At 31.0% G+C, this 19,994-nt stretch overlaps 2 protein-coding genes across 3 annotated transcripts; one reads left to right on the top strand and one right to left on the bottom strand.

The window, feature by feature from the left end:
• Window positions 1-649: 649 nt before the first annotated feature.
• LOC107862347 (protein MICROTUBULE BINDING PROTEIN 2C) lies at window positions 650-6,900 on the top strand. Its single transcript, XM_016707902.2, has 5 exons — window positions 650-992; window positions 1,088-1,171; window positions 5,344-5,691; window positions 6,114-6,332; window positions 6,498-6,900. Exons 1-5 carry the CDS (start codon window positions 780-782, stop codon window positions 6,648-6,650), a joined length of 1,017 nt encoding a protein of 338 aa, XP_016563388.1. The 5' UTR covers window positions 650-779; the 3' UTR covers window positions 6,651-6,900.
• Window positions 3,163-8,909, bottom strand: LOC107862348 (protein BREAKING OF ASYMMETRY IN THE STOMATAL LINEAGE). Of its 2 annotated transcripts, XM_016707904.2 has the most exons (6): window positions 8,506-8,869; window positions 7,978-8,312; window positions 7,686-7,805; window positions 7,319-7,485; window positions 7,074-7,212; window positions 3,163-3,503 (listed from the first exon to the last, which is right to left on the bottom strand). In XM_016707904.2, exons 1-5 carry the CDS (start codon window positions 8,591-8,593, stop codon window positions 7,080-7,082), a joined length of 843 nt encoding a protein of 280 aa, XP_016563390.1. In that variant the 5' UTR covers window positions 8,594-8,869; the 3' UTR covers window positions 3,163-3,503; window positions 7,074-7,079. The 2 variants fall into 2 exon arrangements, with proteins under 2 accessions (XP_016563390.1, XP_016563389.1); XM_016707903.2 differs by lacking the exon at window positions 3,163-3,503 and having other exon boundaries at window positions 6,987-7,212; window positions 8,506-8,909.
• Window positions 8,910-19,994: the final 11,085 nt, after the last annotated feature.

The following is a 19,994-nucleotide window of genomic DNA, read 5'->3' as shown; positions in this document are numbered from 1 at the left end:
TGCTATAAATAACATTCCTTCATTTTGCAAAATGTTGAACAAGAATATTTTACTGCAAACCATATAACTTCCTTTCCTCCATTTTCTTTTTATTGGTTTTTATTTAATATCACTTTATTATTATTTCTGCTTTAATATTTTAACTTGTTGGTATTTGTATTATTAATTTTGTTGATTCTTGTATCCTTTGTTTAATTAGGGAAGACTTATTTAACTCAGAATATCCTCTAATTAATCAGGAAAGTATAATTAGGACAGTGCCTAGCACGATTCAAGTATAATTAATATGTTAACTTATTAAAAAGATAGTTAGATTATTGTTATAGTTGTCATATTGGTTATAGTATTATCACTGAGCTAATAATAATATTTTACACTATTATGTTATTGTATTACTAATATTATTAATATAATATTTTATTAACAGTTAATTTTTATTGTTGTTATTATTTTTTTCATTGAGCCCAACATTTTTACAACCTGCTAATTCTTCAAAAAAAAAATTCTATTCATTGAGGCCGGCAGGTAGCTTGGGCAGCGTTTGGATCTGACAGAGAGACTAAACCGTAATTAGCTAGAACTCGATGGGTATTTTGGTAAATTCAATCTTTCTATTTAGTTGTAACGTCCCTTAAAGCAAAAATATTTTTCCAAAGCCAAAAAAAAAAAAAAGAGTGAATATTTCTTTTCTTTTTATAATAAAGTCTCAGCATAATCAAAGGCATTTCAAATTTCAATATTCTCAGAAATCGACAAATCTGTTCAGTTACCGTACAACAATGTATGAGCCACAGCAGTTATTGGATTTGCAGGGCAACAATGGCGGTTTCGGTGGCGGAGCTGAATCCAAGTCATGGCTTTCCGGCGAAGACCGTTCTCCAACTCTCCGTCGAACTAATTCTTCTCTCTCTAATTCCGCTGCTGCCGGAAATGTTGACCGTATGCTATTCAATGACCTCGTTGAGATCGTCCCTCTTGTGCAATCCCTCATTGTAAGCCTTCGGATTTTTTTAGTTCAGTTCAGTTATCTCGTGTACTAACCAAATTTTCGGTTGTAATTTTTGAATTTTTTATGTGATTTTCTCAGGATCGGAAGGCGAAGTCTTCGTTTACTAGAAGGGGATCAATGACCTACACTAAAACTCCTTCGAGAGAGTCGCTTTACAAGAAGGTACTCTCTCTATTCCTTTTTATTTGCAAACATTCTAAGATATATTTCTTAATTAAATTGAAAAAAGAAAAGTTACAATTTATAGTACTTTTCATGTAACTTTTGAACATCTAAATTTTAATTCTAAAAAAAATAAATTAATCTAATCTAATTTAGCTTTAAAATTTAATCAAATTGACTCACGGAAAAATGAAGGAAGCAAATAAAAAGGAATGGAGGGAGTAATTTGCTTGCCCGAAATCTAGAAATGATGATTTAATTTCAACTTGCTTGCAGTCTTTCCTGTGTAAATTTCCTTTTTATTGTTTGTATATAGATACTAGAAGCATCAATCAAGAAACCACAGTTCCCTTGAAATTTTTCCTTTCGTGGAGAGAAGTTTCTAAAAAGATTGGGAAGCTACGTATAAGAGTAGAATCTCTTAATGGTGTGAGGCCTTTTGGGGAAAACTGTGTGGGCTTGGCCCAAAGCGGGCCTTCTTCATTTCCTATAACATTATGATGCTTGAGTTGATCAAAGTTAATTAATGCTTTACCTTAAATTTAAGACCCCAAGTAAGTCCTGGTTGACTGAATTTTGAATTACCTTGGACTGTAATTGCAAAGAGTAAACAAAAATATGGCTTATGGGAGTACTAAGTAAAATCTTGTATGTGTAGATCAATTTTCAGGTTGATAATAGCATCATACCAGAAAAGGACATAGTAATACTAAGTACTTCATCCGTTTTAACGCCAAATGCTTCAAATTCTATACTGAACACATTTTGTGAAGTGTCTTTACCGACATCTTTTCAATAGCTTCAAAGTTTAAAGCAGGATGCAGTTGTCTTTAAATCAAATAAGCCTCTCTAAACTGGGATTTCAGTTTGATTCAAGTCTCAGACCCAGTTTTCACTTGGCTCTCCTTCAACTAGTGATTGAATGTCTATTCAAGTATTCTTAAGACTTGAGAGTAGCTTCACTAAACTATTTTCCAACTTGACCGCAATGTAGACCCATATTTATTCTCGAACACATTGCACCTTTTGTTTTATGGTTCTTCCCTGCTTTCTCATTTGCTTAAGCAAGTGAGGTACCAGAACTTCTAGACTTGCCAGACATGGGGTATTATTGTATCTTAACCCATCCCAGTTTTGGCTTTGTCCTGATACTGAAGGCTAATTTTTTGCTTGGGTGTCCCCACTTGATTGGAAATAAGTGTTTTTACTGGGAGGTGATGACGCTCAAATTATACTTCAAAAGTATAACCGGTCGTCGTCAATATACTTTACCCAACAAGAGTCGGGGTTGAATCCATAGGGAATGAGAGCATAAGCTTCAATCTCAAGTGTTAAAAGTAACTAGAAGTCGGCTGATAATGTGATGAAAATCAAACGGGAAAATAAAATGGGGGGTTTAATTCAGACAAATAGTAATTATCAAGTTAATCGTAGTTGAAATGTAAAACTTCGAAGACTAGAGAAATAAAGTTGAAATCAAGTGTAAAATGGGACTTGGGGTTATTCTATTGTAAGGGTGAGTGCATGTATGGGTAGTTGAATGTTTGTCTAGATTCAGCTAATTGTCACGGGTAGGCTAGATTATGAGTATTTAGTGTTAATTTGTCGATCAAACACAAAAATATCACAAGTGGATTCTTTCGAACACCTCACATGTGTAACTATATGAGCAATCTAACATGTTAATTAGCATATCACTCCCATTCTGCACCCTCATCCCTTTTGTCAAGGATAATAAGGGTTCTAAGATTAACTAGAGTTTGCAACCTCTAATTATAAATCGAAAACATGGACTAGGAGTAAAACCCATGTCAATTAACTAATTAAGAAGACAAATAAACAACACCCATACACTTATCACAACTTATTCAAGCATTTAGCCCTAGCAAAGAAGTTAACCACTCATAGAGAGAAAAAGGAAATTACCCAAATTCTCATTCCATTCTTCCATTGAATCCAGGATTATCACAAGAATTGAGATCCAAATTCAATTGAAGGCTAAAGAAAAATACTAATTTCACTCTTAGATTTTCACTCAATGTTTCTCAAGCTTCAAAATGTACAAAGATGGAGTTCTAAAGATGAAAACCCCCTTTTTAAACCCTTAAATTTGCGTTCATGATAATCACAAAAATGCCACCGCACTGGTCACTTGCTGGCGCAGGTAGCTTCGCACGTGGGCATCCAGAAACATTGCACTCTAGGTTGCTTTCCCACCTGCGTGCACAGGTGGGCTTCACCTTTTCCCAAGTGTTATTTTGAGCTCCCATTCTTCATTTTTCGCATCCCATTTGACTCGTATGGCTAGCTCGACCTTGTATTCATCCATTAGCTGCACAAACGAGCAATTTAACGTGAGAAGCACCTCTAATCAAAGGAAATTAAGGGGTGATTCAAGCTTAAAGGTGCTAAGAAGTTGGCAAATTGCCAACTTATCAGGAGGTCCCTCTAACTGAAAGAGAGCTAGAGATGATGTAATAGAGATGTTGGATATGTTACAGTGTTGCCACTTTGCACACAGTGCTTCCGGCAAGTCCACAACTGCTCCAGAAATCAAACTGCAGTTAATCTCGACAGCAAGTACTCGTGCTTTTCTACTACATTCACTATCCTGCATTCTTGCCACCCCAGACAAATTATCACAAATAATGGTAATGCAGACTTGGAGGAATTGTATGGTTATAAGATGATCTCACACATTTTTTCTGGTTGGATTGGGGAATTAATTACAGCTAGAGGAGGTGCAAAAGAATCTCTTCCTAAGTACCTCACAGGCAATTGCAAACAAACTAGTCAAGAAACATATATCTGATACAATTCTTGGAAATCATTAGTATTTTGACAAAACGATATGTGTTGAAATCTACTTTGTCATATCTGAATGGAGAAATCTGTTTGGAGATAGACGGCATCTCAATCAAGCAAAACATAGAAAGTTCAATGAAATAACCAGAAACGACATGTTACTTGTGCAACTCATAATATTTCTGAAAATTGTATGTCTCACTTTTCTTTTATATATTGATGCAACTGTAGCAAGTAAAATGCTGCTTCCGCCTAGCAACGTAGTCTTTTTCTTTTTGATAACGTGGTTTCCCTGACAGCTTGAGCGCAACTCAACTAATTTCATATGGTACCTATCACCTCCCACCATTAATAGATTTCAGGTAGCTCTACCCACCAAGGCTAGGACAGATGGGAAGAAATCACCTAGTGTTTTGTTTGATAGGATTTGATCTTGAGACCTCGTGATTCTCAACCCACTTCATTGACCACTAAGCCACAATCTTGGGTTCTTTAACAACTAGTTTCTTCATAAGACTAAGAAAGTAAATTATTATACACTATGTAGGGTGCTTGTAGATCAAGTGTGTAAGCATTCTTTTGGAATACTAATAATCCATAGAAGTCAGTTTTTCGTTGCTGGTGTTTGCTTGAGTACTCAGCATTGGCTTTTAAGCTTTCAAGTGGTTGTCTTTGGAGGTGCTTTAAGCCTTGCTTGTTTATTTATGCCGGATTTGCAGCTTGTCCTGGCTAATACAACGAATGCTTATATTGCTGTTGTTCAATCATTTTTGGGATTTGAAACTAGGCTATATTAAAAAGATGGGGAAATTAGAGACTGGAAAACAAGGTTCAATGACAATGTGAATGTTACATGAGCATGGAAAAATAAGAATATAAACCTTCTTGGAATTTCATTCACATCAAATTCATTCACATCAATTTGTTGGTATGGAACAATAATGCCAGGAATCGTTCAGGTTCATAACATGCCAGAACAAATCAAATTTGTGGTTTCATCTAAACAAACTAAATTAGAATTTGCATCAAAAGGATTTAATGTCTTATTCTATAACAATGTCTTTAATGTACCATTTTCCTCCTCCAGTTCCATTTCTTCTCTCATGTTAGTTAGTAGGTCAATCCATGTCCTTCAACCTGCTACTCTAAATAAGAAGTTCACTTCGTTTCAGCTGAAATTGGCCGAATATGATACTCCCATAGGTATTCCAGTTGAAATTGTTGTGTATCTGAAATTAACTTTTCATCACTTGCATATTCGTCTTTGTAAGGTTGTTATGCAAAGTAAGTTTGTGTGCTTATCTCTTGATTGCATGCAAACTAGCATTAGGGTTCATTCGAGGTGCTAACATTGACAACTGCTGCAGACTTCTGAAGCAAAAGGAAGGAATGCAGCTCAATCAGTTGCAATGAAAAGGAACAGGAACCAAAATAAAAATGTTGCTGGTGACCAAGATGGATGTGCTGATAACGTTTCAATGCTTTCCTCAAGATCATATTTGTCAGATAAAGATAGAGAAGAGTTGATGGCTTTGAGGGAGCAAGTGGAGGATTTGCAAAAGAAATTATCTGAGAAAGATGAACTTTTGAAGGAAGTAGAGATCTCAAAGAATGAAATGGCTTCTATTTATGCTAAACTAGATGAAATGAAGAAGGAATATGCAGAAAAAGACTCTTTACTCAAAACGACTCAAGCGCAACTATCTGATGCAAAGGTAAATATTTGATGTCATCTGACATCCTCTCCGACCTCAACCCCAAAATAGAAAAAAGGAAGATGCAAGCTTTTCTAGAAAGTCATTGTGTGGTTTCAGTTAAATGTCGCTCAATCTTTAAACAATTAGCTCAACTTTTGTCCTGTGTTAGACAGACTAAGAAATTGGAGATTAATTAGGAGTAGCTGTATAATGATTTCCATTATTTTCTGTTTAATTTCAAGTAGATGCCAGCCAGAAGTTTCAAGCAACACGTTCTGGTTAACTTTCCTGAGGTGTTCACTTTCACATTACTGCACATGTAGACTGACTCCTACTAGATCATCGCTTAGATTGTGTTGAAATTTCCTGGATGTAGTCCATTGTCTTCATAATTTGATGAGTGAATCCCCACTCAATATCTTCGTTTTTGCTCTCCTTAGGTTAAGTTAGCTGACAAGCAGGCAGCTGTGGAGAAGTTAGAATGGGAAGCTATGACTTCCAGCAAGAAAGTGGAGAAACTACAGGAAGATTTAGAGATTGTGCGGCGAGAAGTGACATGGTTCATGCAGTTTGTTCAACAATTAACAAAGAACCATTCTAGCGCTTTAGCTGAAGATTATGATGTTATACCTTATTTTTGCAACAAGAGCATTGAAGCCGTAAGCTAACGATCCCCTTCACCTGGCTTCTTGAATGTTATAATACTAACATTGTTATATATCTATTACTATGTCAATATCTTGTCGACACCCGCACACCCTTGCACAATTTTACAGTAGTTCAAAGCTATTAAGGACTTTAGTTGATATATTTGTTTTTTACAGGATCACCCAAATGAAATAGGAATGCAGGAAGTACAGTTCGCAAGAGAAGCTTATATTGCAGCAATTGCTGCTGTTAAAGAAAATCAAGATGAAGCATCTTTTTCCGCAGCTGCCAAAGCAAGATTATATCTGCAGTCACTTGTTCTAACATAAACATGGATTCTAGTTGGGAAATTGATTGCTATAGTTTATATGCAATTGCTATGCAAGTGATGTTGTTTAAATAATTAATGGCGACGGTAAATTTCTCAATATTTAAGAAATGTGTCCATGGTTGGTTGCTGATGTACAGAAGCTCTCTGTTGCCACTTTTAAGTGTAACTAGTGAGTGATGTGCTAGAATTCTGGACAGTATTGTTGAATGTCACTTTTATTTTTGGGGGGCTCGACCTTCCCATTTCGATATTGGTGTATGTATTTCAGTTCTCTTTCTAATTACTCGATTTTGTTGCTGGAAATAAGTAAACGTACTAAACAAGGAACAAAATGTTGATCAACGAAAGAACGATCTATATATTCGTAACGTGTTTGATGAACCCAATAAGAAAATGTCTTATGGAAAAAAGGAGGGAGAACCAGGTGTCAAAATTTGCAACAGTGATGAACGCTGCACCAAGCCTTATGCTTCCCGAAACGTGGGCCTTCTTGTTCTTGTTCTTCTCCTCCTACAGGTTTTGGCATTTGAGCTGGACTGCCCAATAACTCCCAGCCCAACCTGCAATTTTAGCAATACCGTTACTTATTCTACTAAAACCAATCAAATGGCACTGACACTGGTTAAGTAGGAGAGTGTCATAATTTGAAAGAATGGCAATACTTACACTGGGAAGGCAAAGGAACTAGTGCTACCAGTGGAGTAATTAGAATCACTTGATTCTGCAGATGGAGGCGTTTTGCTTTCGCTACTAACCTCACCTATGTGACTGATCTCTTTAACAACAGAAGGCGGCCATTCCTCTTCCGTATCATCCCTCCCCTTTCCCTCACCCTGCCAACATTTAGCAATTTCTGAATTCCAAAGGACGCTAATAGAGGGTAAGTGAGAATATTGTTGATTATCTTAAAATGTAGTGTGGACTGAAAGAAAAGAAAATGCCAAATACATAAACCCTTAAAGTTGTCCCGAATTCTCAACACTTGAATGAACAGAAGCTTTATGCGCCAAATGTGTGTTCAGATTGAACTTACCTTATCGTCTGCAACGGGAATTTGTTCTTCAGCTGATTCAAAGCTATTTTCTCCATCTACACTGACCGTATCGTTTTGACTCTGAGGAAGAATCTCTTTTGCATTCTCTACATATTTAAGCTGTTTTTCAACAATTCAAAACAGCATTAAGACATTATTTCATAACAAAAAGTGTCTTATTAATACTAGTCTCAATCAAATAATCTCGTACTAGTATTATTTTGATTACCGTTAATAGTACGGTAACACATTCTTACACACAGAAAACTACGTAAAAGGATTCATTCATTACCTTCCTACAAACAGGCCTTGAAGTCAAATTAGCATGATCAATTTTCTGATGAAATGCTTCCGACTTTTTATCTTCCACTATATGTATTCCTCCATCGTCTTCAAAGCAAAACACAATATAATCCTCTTCTGAGAATCGCGGCCAGCTCGAGTCATTTTCTCCCTCTTCACCCTTCTCCTCTGCCGAAACTTTCACTGTTTCTTTTTTCCTTTGTTCCATTTTCTTGTTCAACTTCTTCTTTCTGTTCTTCCTGCTACTCTCACCAATCGGATCAAAAGCCATCTTTCTACTCGATGTCTGAGGCGTCTTTATGCAAAACTTACCCCGTTCGTCCTCTACACATGTACAAATAAATCAATCAAGGCTAACATAAAAAAAGAAGAAGAAGAAGAAGAATTAATCTGAATAGCCTGCGTATGTATAATTCATATATAATACATGTATAATCCGTATGTAATCTATGTATGCCGACTAGGAAAAAGTATAACATGTAAATCTGCCCGGCTATTTGCGTGAACATTACATTACCTAAGGGGAACCTGCAAGCATAGAAACAAGATACCCAATCTTTAATTCGCCATCTAACAAGCCTTGTTACTGTATATGGGTTGCTCATTTTTTATTCAATATCAAAGAGCAAGATGAGGGTTTTTTGCCTTGAAGAGGGCCAAAGGGAGAATGTTAAGGAGAGGGAATTTATGGGATTTTTTGAATTTGAAAAAAGAATTAAAGGAGGTAGACATGGAAGCATGAAGAGGGGGGAAGAATTACAGTTGTATATATTAGTTAGTATACCATAATAATAACGGTTAGTATTTCCTCTAAAATGCTATCAATGAGAGTAAAACATGGAGATATATATGGCAAACTTCTCCATACTCACTTTTATTGCTACACTCTTTTTGTCCTTACAACTTTTTAGGTTGTTTGGCAGGCGAGATAAAATGAGATATCTTTCAATTAATTGTATTTGGGTGGTGGGTAAATTTATCCTGTCCAAATATAGTATAAATTTTATTGCATTATTATTTTAGCTCATCTGATAAATTAGTTTACAAATTATAATTTCAAGATAATTTAATTTGAGTATAAGAGGACTTTTTTATGTTAATAGACTCCAAAATAGGAAAAGAGAAAAGAAAATGAATTGCTTTTAATGCTAGACGTGCGGTCGTTTTTGTATCACCATATCCTCGTGAAGGCGTGGAGTTTCGGTTCTTTCAAAAGTTCAAACACTACTGTATTGGCTTATATATTTCCTTTTTTTTTTTCCTTAATTCATAAAGTCCAATGCTAAATTTATACTTTCCTCCGTAACATTTTACTCATTCCAAATTTTTTAATTTATTGTCCTTTTTTACTTAGACAATTTTTTTTCCCATTATACCCTTAGTGTAATTGATTACTCCTTATTATTAGCATTCTTGGAAAATGTTGCAAAGATGAGTATCATTAAGAGTACACCATTAAGAATATAAATAGTTCTTTGATATTAGTCATCCATCAATATTAGAACTAACAGCAAGACACAATTAAGAGAGGCAAAATGGTAAAGACATTATCAATCATTGTTTTCTTAATAGTTATGCCATCCAATTTTGGACGGGTAAAATGAGACGGAGGGAGTATATACTAGTGAGAAGAAGCCCGTGCAAAGCACGGGCCCAATATCTATTCTAAATTAATATTATAATAATAATTATATTAATAATCATGATTTATAATTCAAATATATAATTATATTTCAAAAATTTAATTCACAATCAAAATTAAACTCTACAAATGTATAAATTAATAAAGAGTATCAAAAATAAAATTTGATGGGCCTATATTACTATTTTTTAGATAACACGGGTTCAATATATGTTATTTCTTTGTCTCAATTTATGCGACACAAATAAAATTTAGATAATCAATCATATTTTTAATATGTTTTTAGATATTTTAAACTGTTAACTATTGTAATTTATAATTAATTTTTTAGTTTTTAAATAATATAAGTTACTCTGTTGTTTAAACTTTTGTGGTGTTGATAGTCAATTATATTTTTAAAATAATTTAAGTTTGTAATTATTGTGATTTATAATATTTTTCTTTTAATCCAATTTTAATTGGCATTGATATAATTTCAAGAGTCAATCAAATATTTTATATCTTTTAAATTTTTTAAGTTGTTAATTATTGTGATTTATAATATTTTGTACGTATTTTTTTGAAATATATAACAAATTAATTTTTTTTAGATATTTTAAACTATTAACTATTGTAATTTATAATACTTTTTTGTAATTTTTAAACAATATACGTTACTCTCCCTGTTCAAAATTTTGTGGTATTGATAGTCAATTATATTTTTTAAATAATCTAAGATTTTAATTATTGTGATTTATAAAACTTTTCATCACATTCCAATTTAAATGACATAATGCTCAGACCATCATAATTAATTAGAGGTGATATAGTAAAATCACGATTGGAGCAGCAAATCAAGTATGTCTTAAATGACTCACAATAACTAATTAGAAGTGATATAACAAAATTACTATAAAAAATAGTTGTGAAAAAAATTAAGTGGACCTCATATAAGACGTGAAGTTAATTTAAAACATCAAAATTTAACTTATCATTTTATATCTATTTTATCTTTTTTTATTAAATATAGATTTTTTAATATTTTGATGACTCGTAACAATTAATTAGGGTAATATTTAGTAAAATTATGATTAAAGCAGCTGACATAGACATGTCATAAATATTTATTTTAATTTTTTTTATTAAATAGTATTATTTTTTATTATGTAAATAACTTATAATAATTAATTAGGAGTAATATAATAAAATTATGGAATAAGCAGCTAAAACAGACATGTCGACGGAAAGCTGCTTCAGCCGCCCAACTCTCTCTTATATAATAAAAGAGAATAATTAGGAGTAATATAATAAAATTACGGAATAAGCAGCTAAAGCAGACATGTCGACGGAGAGCTGCTTCAGCCACCCAACTCTCTCTTATATAGTACTAGTGGCCTTACGCCGTGCGTAGCATGGCCCAATGTTGATTATTAAAAATTTTACGTCATGTATAATTCTATCATTGAATTAAAACGTCAATTCATTTGATTGATAAATTTTAAGTTAGACATATATTATTACATTTAGATTGATGAAATTTGTATAATAATATTTTACGTTGTTCAAACTTTTGTGACATTGATAGTCAATTATATTTTTTAAATAATTTAAATTTTTAATTATTGTGATTTATAATATTTTTTCTTCTATTCTACTAATTAGAAGTGACATAGTAAAATTATTATAAAAAATCCTTGTGAAATTTTTTTTAAGTGGTCCTATATAAGATGTCAAGTTAATTGAAAACATCAAAAAATAATTTACCATTTTATGCCTATTTTATCTTTTTTATTAAATATTATTAATTTTTTAATACTTAAGTGACTTATAAAAACATCAAAAAATTAACTTGTTATTCTATGTCTATTTTATTTTTTAATTGAATATTATTAATTTTTTAATACTTAAATGACTTATATAATAATTAATTATTAGTGATATAGTAAAATCACGACTGAAACAGCTGAAGTTGTCATGTCATAAATGTCTCTTCTAAATTTTTTATTAACTATTTTTAATTTTTTAATACGTAAATGATTTATAAATAATTATTTAGGAGTAATATAGTAAAATCCCAATTGAAGCAAGCATGTCATAATATTTAATTTACTTTTTTTAATTAAATAATGTTAATTTTGAAATACATAAATAACTCATAATAATTAATTAGGGATGATATAGTAAAATCACGGGTGAAGCAGCTGAAGCAGGCATGTTATCCACAAGTTGCCTGCTTCAGCTGCTTCCTTGCAACTTAAGCCAACCGTGCTACGCACGGCCCAATATTGATCATTGAAAATTTTACGTTATGTATAATTCTATCATTTAATTAAAACCTTCATTTGTTTGGTTATAAATTCCTAGTTAGGCATATATTATTATATTTAGATTAATGAAATTTGTATAAGAACATTTTAAATTGTTGATTTGACACTCATATTATTTCGAGAGTCAATCAATTTTTTTTTACTTTTCATATAGTAATTATGAAATATATAATAAAATATTTTAAGTTTGTTAACTCTTCTAATTTAGAATATCTTTTCTGTAATTTTCAAATAAAACATGATACTCTCTTTGTTTAAACTTTTGTGGCATTGATAATCAATTATATTTTAAAAATAATTTATGTTTTTAATTATTGAGATTTATAATAACTTTTTTTTATTCCAATTTAGGTGACATTGATATAATTTCGAGAGTCAAACAAATATTTTATATCCTTTAAATTTTTAAGTTGTTAATTATTGTGATTAATAATTTTTTCTTACATATTTTCTGCTATATATAACAGATTAATTATTTTTTTAGATATTTTAAATTATTAACTATTGTAATTTATAATACTTTATATGTAATTTTCAAATAATATATGTTACTCTCCTTGTCCAAATTTTTATGACATTGGTAGTCAATTATGTTTTTTAAATAATTTATTTTTTTAATTATTGTGATTTATAATATTTTTTTCTATTCTAATTTAACTAGCACAATGTATAGATGACCATAATAATTAGTTTGGGATGATATAGTACAAACATGTCTTAAATGACTTATAATAACTAATTAGAAGTGATATAGCAAAATTACTATAAAAAATATATGTTAAAATAATTAAGTAGACTTCATATAAGATGCCAAGTTAATTTAATATTAAATATTATCAATTTTTTAATACTTAAATGACTTATAATAATTAATTAGGGATGATATAGTAAAATTATCGTTGAAGTAGCTGAAGCAGACATGTAATAAACGTCTCTTTTATTTTATTTGTTAAATATAATTAATTCTCTTTTATTTTATTTGTTAAATATAATTAATATTTTTAATACGTAAATGACATATAATAATTAATTAGGAATGATATAGTAAAATTACGGAGCAAGCACATCAAATGACGGCAAGCAGGGATGTCGACGGTGTGGTGTGTACTTCACCTGCCGCACCGTGACTTATTATATAGGAGAATATAAAAAAAAAAAAAAGTAATTCATAAAGTTCATTGCTAAATTTAAAAAATTTCTTCTTTTGGTCCTAACTGATTTATGTAAACTGAATATATCTCTGATGTAACTTACTGTGATTAAATAATTTAATAAAGTAAAAAATATATTAATTAATAATGATTAAGTTAAAAACTATATATGCAAACACACTCAAGAGAAGAAATAAGAATCACACTCTCTATTCTCTCTATTCTTCTTCTTTATTCTTTATTAGTTTATAACACGTTATCAGTTCGAGACTCTGCCAAATAAGGTGAGAGACTCTGCCAAACAAGGTGAGATTATAAATCTGAAGAATTTCAAGGTTAGTAATTATTTGTGTTATCTTTCTTTTGCTACTACTAATATAATTATTATTGGATTTGAGGAAAAATAATTAGTTTGAAACTATTTATATTTTAAATTTATTCCTCAAGAATAATATTATCAAAAATGATGATAATATGTTGGGTTCAAGTCCCATCGATTCATGCCTTAGACGCCTTTATATAGATAAGATGTTGAGTTTGAATCTCAATACACCATATGATGATATTATGATGGCTAAGGCAAAATAATGGCTGTTTAATGAAAAGTCATGAAATTCGACCCATTGAATATGTTCCATTCCATGAAGTGAATGTGGTAGCAATATATGATAAGTCTGAAATATGACAACTTACTTCATTCTCGAGGTGTATGTGGTAGCAGTGCATGACATGTCTGAAAGAAGACAAGTGATTGAATGCACGAATATACGCGTGGGCGGACAATATGATAATGATCATCAAAAGTGATGATATTTTCACACGCTTATATGATTATAATATATACTAGAGAAAAATTCTCTACGTCATATATATGCCTCGATTTGCTTCTGAAGTAGCAAAATCTTGAAAGAGGTTATAAGCTATCGTAATTTGATAGGCTTAAGGCACGATTATATTCTATTCCTGGGGAATACGGCACTTATTAATGCAAACGTGCACTTGATTGTGATTGTATCACAACTCACCTCCGAAAGAGGTTGAACAATTTTGAAATCTACTTCTGAAGTAGTAAATCTGAAATTTATTCATACAATAGTAAATCTGAAATTTACTATAGCAAAAACACATATCATGGTAAACTTAGAGTTTACTAGATTAAAAGTTCATAAGTTGACATGAACGATTGTGATATCCCGAAGATGTGCATACTGAGTATTGAACATATATTGAAGAATTAAAAAATTCTTCATGAACTTTAATATTGCTTGTTCTCATGATAAGTTGGTTGGACCAACTAATTTTGGGATTGGATCCTTCAAAATCTGAAAAGAATAAAAGGTCAATAAGAGCCCGTTCACCTATCATGTGATATATTGAAAAGATGCATCAATAAGATGATTACATGTACATTCATGATCAACCTACGTTTGACATTCATAAAGTTACTTGTTCAATATAAATTGAACATAATTTTCAGATTGTTTAATCAAGATAATTCATCTCGATGATATGGTTTAGCATTGAATGCCTTCCATAAATAGTTGAACCATTACTAATGAGAACAAAGTTTCATGTATTGGTATGAAATATGATATATTGCATACAATAACACTTGTATGCATTAGACAAATATATTATGATTATTTCTTCCCTTTCAATTAGTTCAAGGTCAGGAACCAACTATTTCATCTAATAGTTTTGATATGCGGTATACGATTAATAAATATACCATGATGTACAAAGATGGAATCCTTAAAGAAGATGGAGGATGTATGTTAGTTTTCCTAACACAGGGGGGAGATTATAAGCAGCTATGAAATATGTTAGGAATTATCATCAGATATTTATTCAAAAGATAATTCAAGTCAAATGCCGAAAACATCTCACATTTAGCTGTAAGTGCTCCTATTTTGTATCCTTAAAGGACAAAGTCTATGCATGCGTGAAGCTTGATAGACCAATCTGTTCCAAATGAAATAATCCTTGAAAAGGATAAGGAGCAAATAATCATGATAAAAAGACAAAGTGCTCTTGAATAGCCTACGACATAACACTTCATGAAACTTTATGAAAGGTTTAGGTATCTAAAAATAATGAAGTGATGAGATCTCAAAATGTTATGTCGCATTGTGAACCGATATAAAATAAAAAATCGTCGACGATATCTTTGATACAATATTGGCGCAATATTGTAAAAGATTATAAGGATCTGAATTCTACGTTAATTTAAGCATGCTGACGTAGAAATATTTATCAAGTGACCTAAAAGAATGCATTTTGATAAGCGTAAAACTTATTTGATTTGCAGTACAGACACTTGAAGATGTCACACTTGACATGTTGGATATTGTTACTTGACAAACATCCATATAAAAATTTCTAAAGGATTCAAAATGCCTAAAGCATATAAAGTTTCTGGAAATTTTTTTTATTATACTCATAAGATATAATTTGATGATTTGAGTATCATTGAAACTCTTGGGGAGTTTTCAAAAACAATAGAGTATTTACTTAAATGAGAAACATGTAAAAATTGAATAAGGATCCATTCCGACCACAATAAAAGAATGAGGAACTCCTTGGTTATGAAGTACCATATCTTAGTGCAATTGATGCACTAATGTATCTTGCAAATACTACAAGGTCTGATATAGCCTTTTTTTTAGTTAGTTAATTTGTTAGCAAGTTTGCAGTCCCGATCTTATTGGTCATACTGATTTGGGGTACTTATTTGACCTACATAAAACTCGATCTCAAATAGGCTATGTGTTCATATGTGGCGGTACTGCAATATCTTGGAGATATACAAAGCAGTCTATCGTAGCCACTTCATCGAATCATGTTGAGATAATAGCTATTCATGAAACAAGCCGAGAATGTGTATGGTTGAGGTCCACGATACATCTCATTCGAGAAATATATAGTGTGAAATATGACAATCTACCCATAATTTTATACGGAGATAATGCATCATGCATAACACATCTTAATGGAAGATTCATAAAAGGAGATAGAACGAAACACACTTCATCAAAGTTTTTCTACATACATGAGCTACAAAAGAATGGTGATATCAACGTGCAACAGATTCGTTCAAGTGAAAATGTGGTTAATTTATTCATCAAGTCTTCTCCAATTACAATTTTTAAGAAGATGGTGCACAAGATCGGGATGCAAAGGTTCAAGGATGTTCTCATTAGGGGAGTTAATACGCGCTATGCTCTTTTTTCCTTACGAGGTTTTGTCCCACTGGGTTTTTCTTGTAAGGTTTTTAACGAGGCAGCCGATATGTGTATTGTTAGAAATGTGTACTCTTTTTTTTTCACTAGATTTTTTTTCCTACTGGATTTTTTCTAGTAAGGTTTTAACGAGGCACATTATATATCTAGATATTCAAGGGGGAGTGTTATGATATATATCAATTATAATGAATGTCTATCAAGATGTATTTGATATCTATCAGGATTTGATGTATTTGTCTTTTAGTGTGAAACTAGGGGCAAATTCCCCTTCTAAATAGAAGGTTTCCTTTATTGTAAATCATTCCTCATGAAGAAATAAAATAAGAACCACTCTCTATTCTCTCAATTCTTCATCTTTATTAGTTTATAATAAAATTCATGTTTATTTCGTCTTTTACATTATTAGTCCCTCTCTGTGTATTTTTTTGGATTATGATATTATAATTTAATGTTTTTTTATGTGATGTCTTATTCTAAGCTGTGACTTGAATTCATTCAAACTTTCAAAGTGTACACATAATATAAGTCTTTTCTAAGTTAAGCCTCTTTTATATTATTTTTTTTGTAGATGATATTTTTATTTTTTTTGAAGTTTGATTGTCACCAACAAAACTACACCATTTTCCCTTTTTTAAACATTCAGAATGAGGAGGTTGGTAACAAAATTACTACTAGACTCTAAAGGCTGTTTTTTAGGTGTGTCCAACTGTCCATGCTGAAAATAATAATTATTACACTTCATTCCGAAATAAATTGAGGCCAACTTATATTAATTCCCATTGTTTACGTTATTTCAATTAATCTCATCTCATTATATATTATACAAATACAAATAAAATTATCGGAAGTACTTATATTTTGTAAAAATAAATCTCCAAAGACTTAAAACCATTCATGAAAACCATATGTTATGGTAAAACTGTATACATTTTAAATCATATTCTCCGATAAATATGTATTTTTATATAATTTTTTTCTTCAACTATATGTATTTTATCTTTAGCTAATTCCGCATGGATCCTTATAAATTATTGGTCCATCGGGATAATTTCTTTTCACGTAATATCGATTTACCTTTATTTCATTTAATAACTTTAGTTACCATGATTTCACACCCATAATTAGATTGATGCATCGGTGCGTTCGTATAAGTGTGAGGTGTTAGGCGTAAGTTCAGAAAACTTTGCAAAGTAAAATATTTTTTCCTATTAAATTCTTAATTTAAATTTAATAGGAGTATTAAATTATTTGATTGGTAAATAATTAAATGCTAAAATCAAATGTTAAAAAAAAAAATCACACTTTTAAACGTATTTATCGGTGAGTGTCTACGTAACCACTATTCAAGAAGATACTGGATACACACTTTCTACTTCGTCCTCTCTTTTCAATTAGTTATTTTCAAGTCACTTTCAAGATATTTACTTTTTTTTACTCTATGGTATAATGGTGCGTGAATATACTGATCATAGTAACAGAAAGGTGGGGATTGATTAATTATGTACTATTTTTCATAGACAAACTTGTATTTTTGAGGACGTATAATAGTTTATTGATATGAAAAGTTGACTTTGTAAATTGGTTGTATTATATGATTTTTTTCATTTTTTGAAGCAGTTTTAAATATATCTTTCACTTATTTTTTTTATAATTTTGACGTTTTTTTACTTTTTTTTGGTGATTTATTTTTTTAAAATTATTTATTTATATTTTTATTAATTTATAAAATATTAAAAATTGAAGGATTCATGGGGCTTATGCCTCATCCCTCGAGGCTTATGCCTCGCTTTATATTAGGTAAAACGGCTCGTCTTATCGCCTCGGCTTTAAAAACACTAATTTTCCTTTGCTCTTCAATGACACAACTATATATAAATTGTAGAATTGCATATGTGATTTTCAAAATTACATAACTCAATAAAACATGTGTAGAGAGAACAGATATTATCTTTAGTCTCAAAATTCTCCCTATCTTTTCAATTTTGGTTTTCAAAAGCTATTATTATTTATTTGATATTTTTTCACTCTCTAACCGGATGAAATCCCTTTATTTAGCCTCATTCTTAAAAGAATGATTATAGACCTCCTCTGGTGCAGTGGTCTAAGCACATGTTCCATGTTTGTCCATTAGCAAGTAAAGATTAACTATACAAATCACTCGATGAGAAAAATTATATTAATTAATCTTAATTACAATATAAATTATTTTCAGCAAAATCTTATCGTACAACCCTCAATTTTGAGAATCTCTTCAATTTGTATTTAGTGTTGAATAGGCTTTGGGCTTGTGATATTGCAAAATTGTTGAGACTTTGATAACACATTGGGCTATTCGAATAGGCAGTTGGCCCAATTCATTTGTCCAGTTATTACTATGTATGCAATAAGTCACGTGACTTATCCAAGTAATTTCAACATATAATTATCGAACGAACGAGATGCACAGTGCATGAAATATTATTTGTAATATGTAACAATTGAAATAATTCAATGTAAAATTGATTATAATCGTGGTTGGAAACGACAAAACATTTTCTTTAGATGAATAATAATTGTTAGGGTGAATATATAAAATTTTATTGAACTTGAAAAGAAAAAAAAAATAACGTGCAACACAAGATTAAATATGTTATAAGAGGTGTTTGGCCTCTTCAAACAAAATAAAAAAATAACGAGCAAATATTTTATAGTAATTTGGTGAAATAAATAATTGAATATATCATAATTGTATCGCTCTAAAAAGTTTATTCTTTGAAATAAACAGATCAGTGCTACAATATATAATTGCTAAAAGCATCATTATATTCAAACACTAAGGTGGCAATTTGGTTGGACATGAACAAAAAAAAAGTAATTTAGCGTGTAGTTGGAGGCCAAGTCACAGAGCAGGAATGTTGTTCAAGATTCAGAGGAATCTGCCTCATTGTTACTTGCTGCAATAGAAACTCAATCATCATTTGACTTGTTGATACGAACTTCATATAACTAGTAAATTGTAAATTCTTGCAAAGGTGGAGTAATTATAGCATGCGCTCAAGATCTAGAGATAAGTTTTAACACATTTGAACTCAGTGGTGGTCAAGAGTGAGCAAACTCTATTTTTAATCTCAATTTTTTTATTTTTTTTATTTCAGTAAGTTCTTAATGTTTATGTAATATAATTTTATGTTCTTTGATAGGCCAAACTCCTCATATTTAGCTTCAGTTCGAGATTCGGAAAGAATAATTACAGACCTCGGGTTTAATGCACTGCGCAAATGTGTCCCATTGTATGATAAGAATTACAGTAACTAATCTTAACTACAGCATGAATTATTCTAAGTGGAATCTTGTGGTTCAACACCCCAATATCGAGAATCTCGCTCAAATATTCAATATCAATATAATTATGAGTCACTGACTCTCTATGATTACATTGGTGAATATTCTATGCCTTTGACAAGGAAATACAACTTTCATATACATTTGAGCTTTCTTATTGATTTAATTTGGAAAGTGATTTTTCTTAGAGATGATACTACTGTATTTTGGGAAATCAAATATTTTAATAATCAGCTAATACAAGGTGGACCTTTTGAAAATGTGGAATTAGAGGTCCTACTTAAAAAAATAATCAAAGTTTAACTTTGAAAATGGATAGGCTTTGTGTTATGTCACGTCCGGAG

This window comes from Capsicum annuum, chromosome 3 (assembly GCF_002878395.1).
Source record: "Capsicum annuum cultivar UCD-10X-F1 chromosome 3, UCD10Xv1.1, whole genome shotgun sequence".
Classification (NCBI taxonomy): Eukaryota; Viridiplantae; Streptophyta; class Magnoliopsida; order Solanales; family Solanaceae; genus Capsicum; species Capsicum annuum.
Note: the sequence above shows the minus strand (reverse complement) of the source record. Positions and strands in the feature narration are given on the sequence as shown.

Bases quoted from the DNA above. Each gene is read 5' to 3' on its own strand.
- LOC107862347 (XM_016707902.2), top strand. From the start codon at position 780: ATGTATGAGCCACAGCAGTTATTGGATTTGCAGGGCAACAATGGCGGT. The intron at 1,172-5,343 runs GTACTCTCTCTA...CAACTGCTGCAG, and splicing joins GAGAGTCGCTTTACAAGAAG to ACTTCTGAAGCAAAAGGAAG. The intron at 5,692-6,113 runs GTAAATATTTGA...TGCTCTCCTTAG, and splicing joins CGCAACTATCTGATGCAAAG to GTTAAGTTAGCTGACAAGCA.
- LOC107862348 (XM_016707903.2), bottom strand. From the start codon at position 8,593: ATGAGCAACCCATATACAGTAACAAGGCTTGTTAGATGGCGAATTAAA. The intron at 8,313-8,505 runs GTAATGTAATGT...GTACATGTGTAG, and splicing joins TGCTTGCAGGTTCCCCTTAG to AGGACGAACGGGGTAAGTTT. The intron at 7,486-7,685 runs GTAAGTTCAATC...AAATGTTGGCAG, and splicing joins TTCCCGTTGCAGACGATAAG to GGTGAGGGAAAGGGGAGGGA.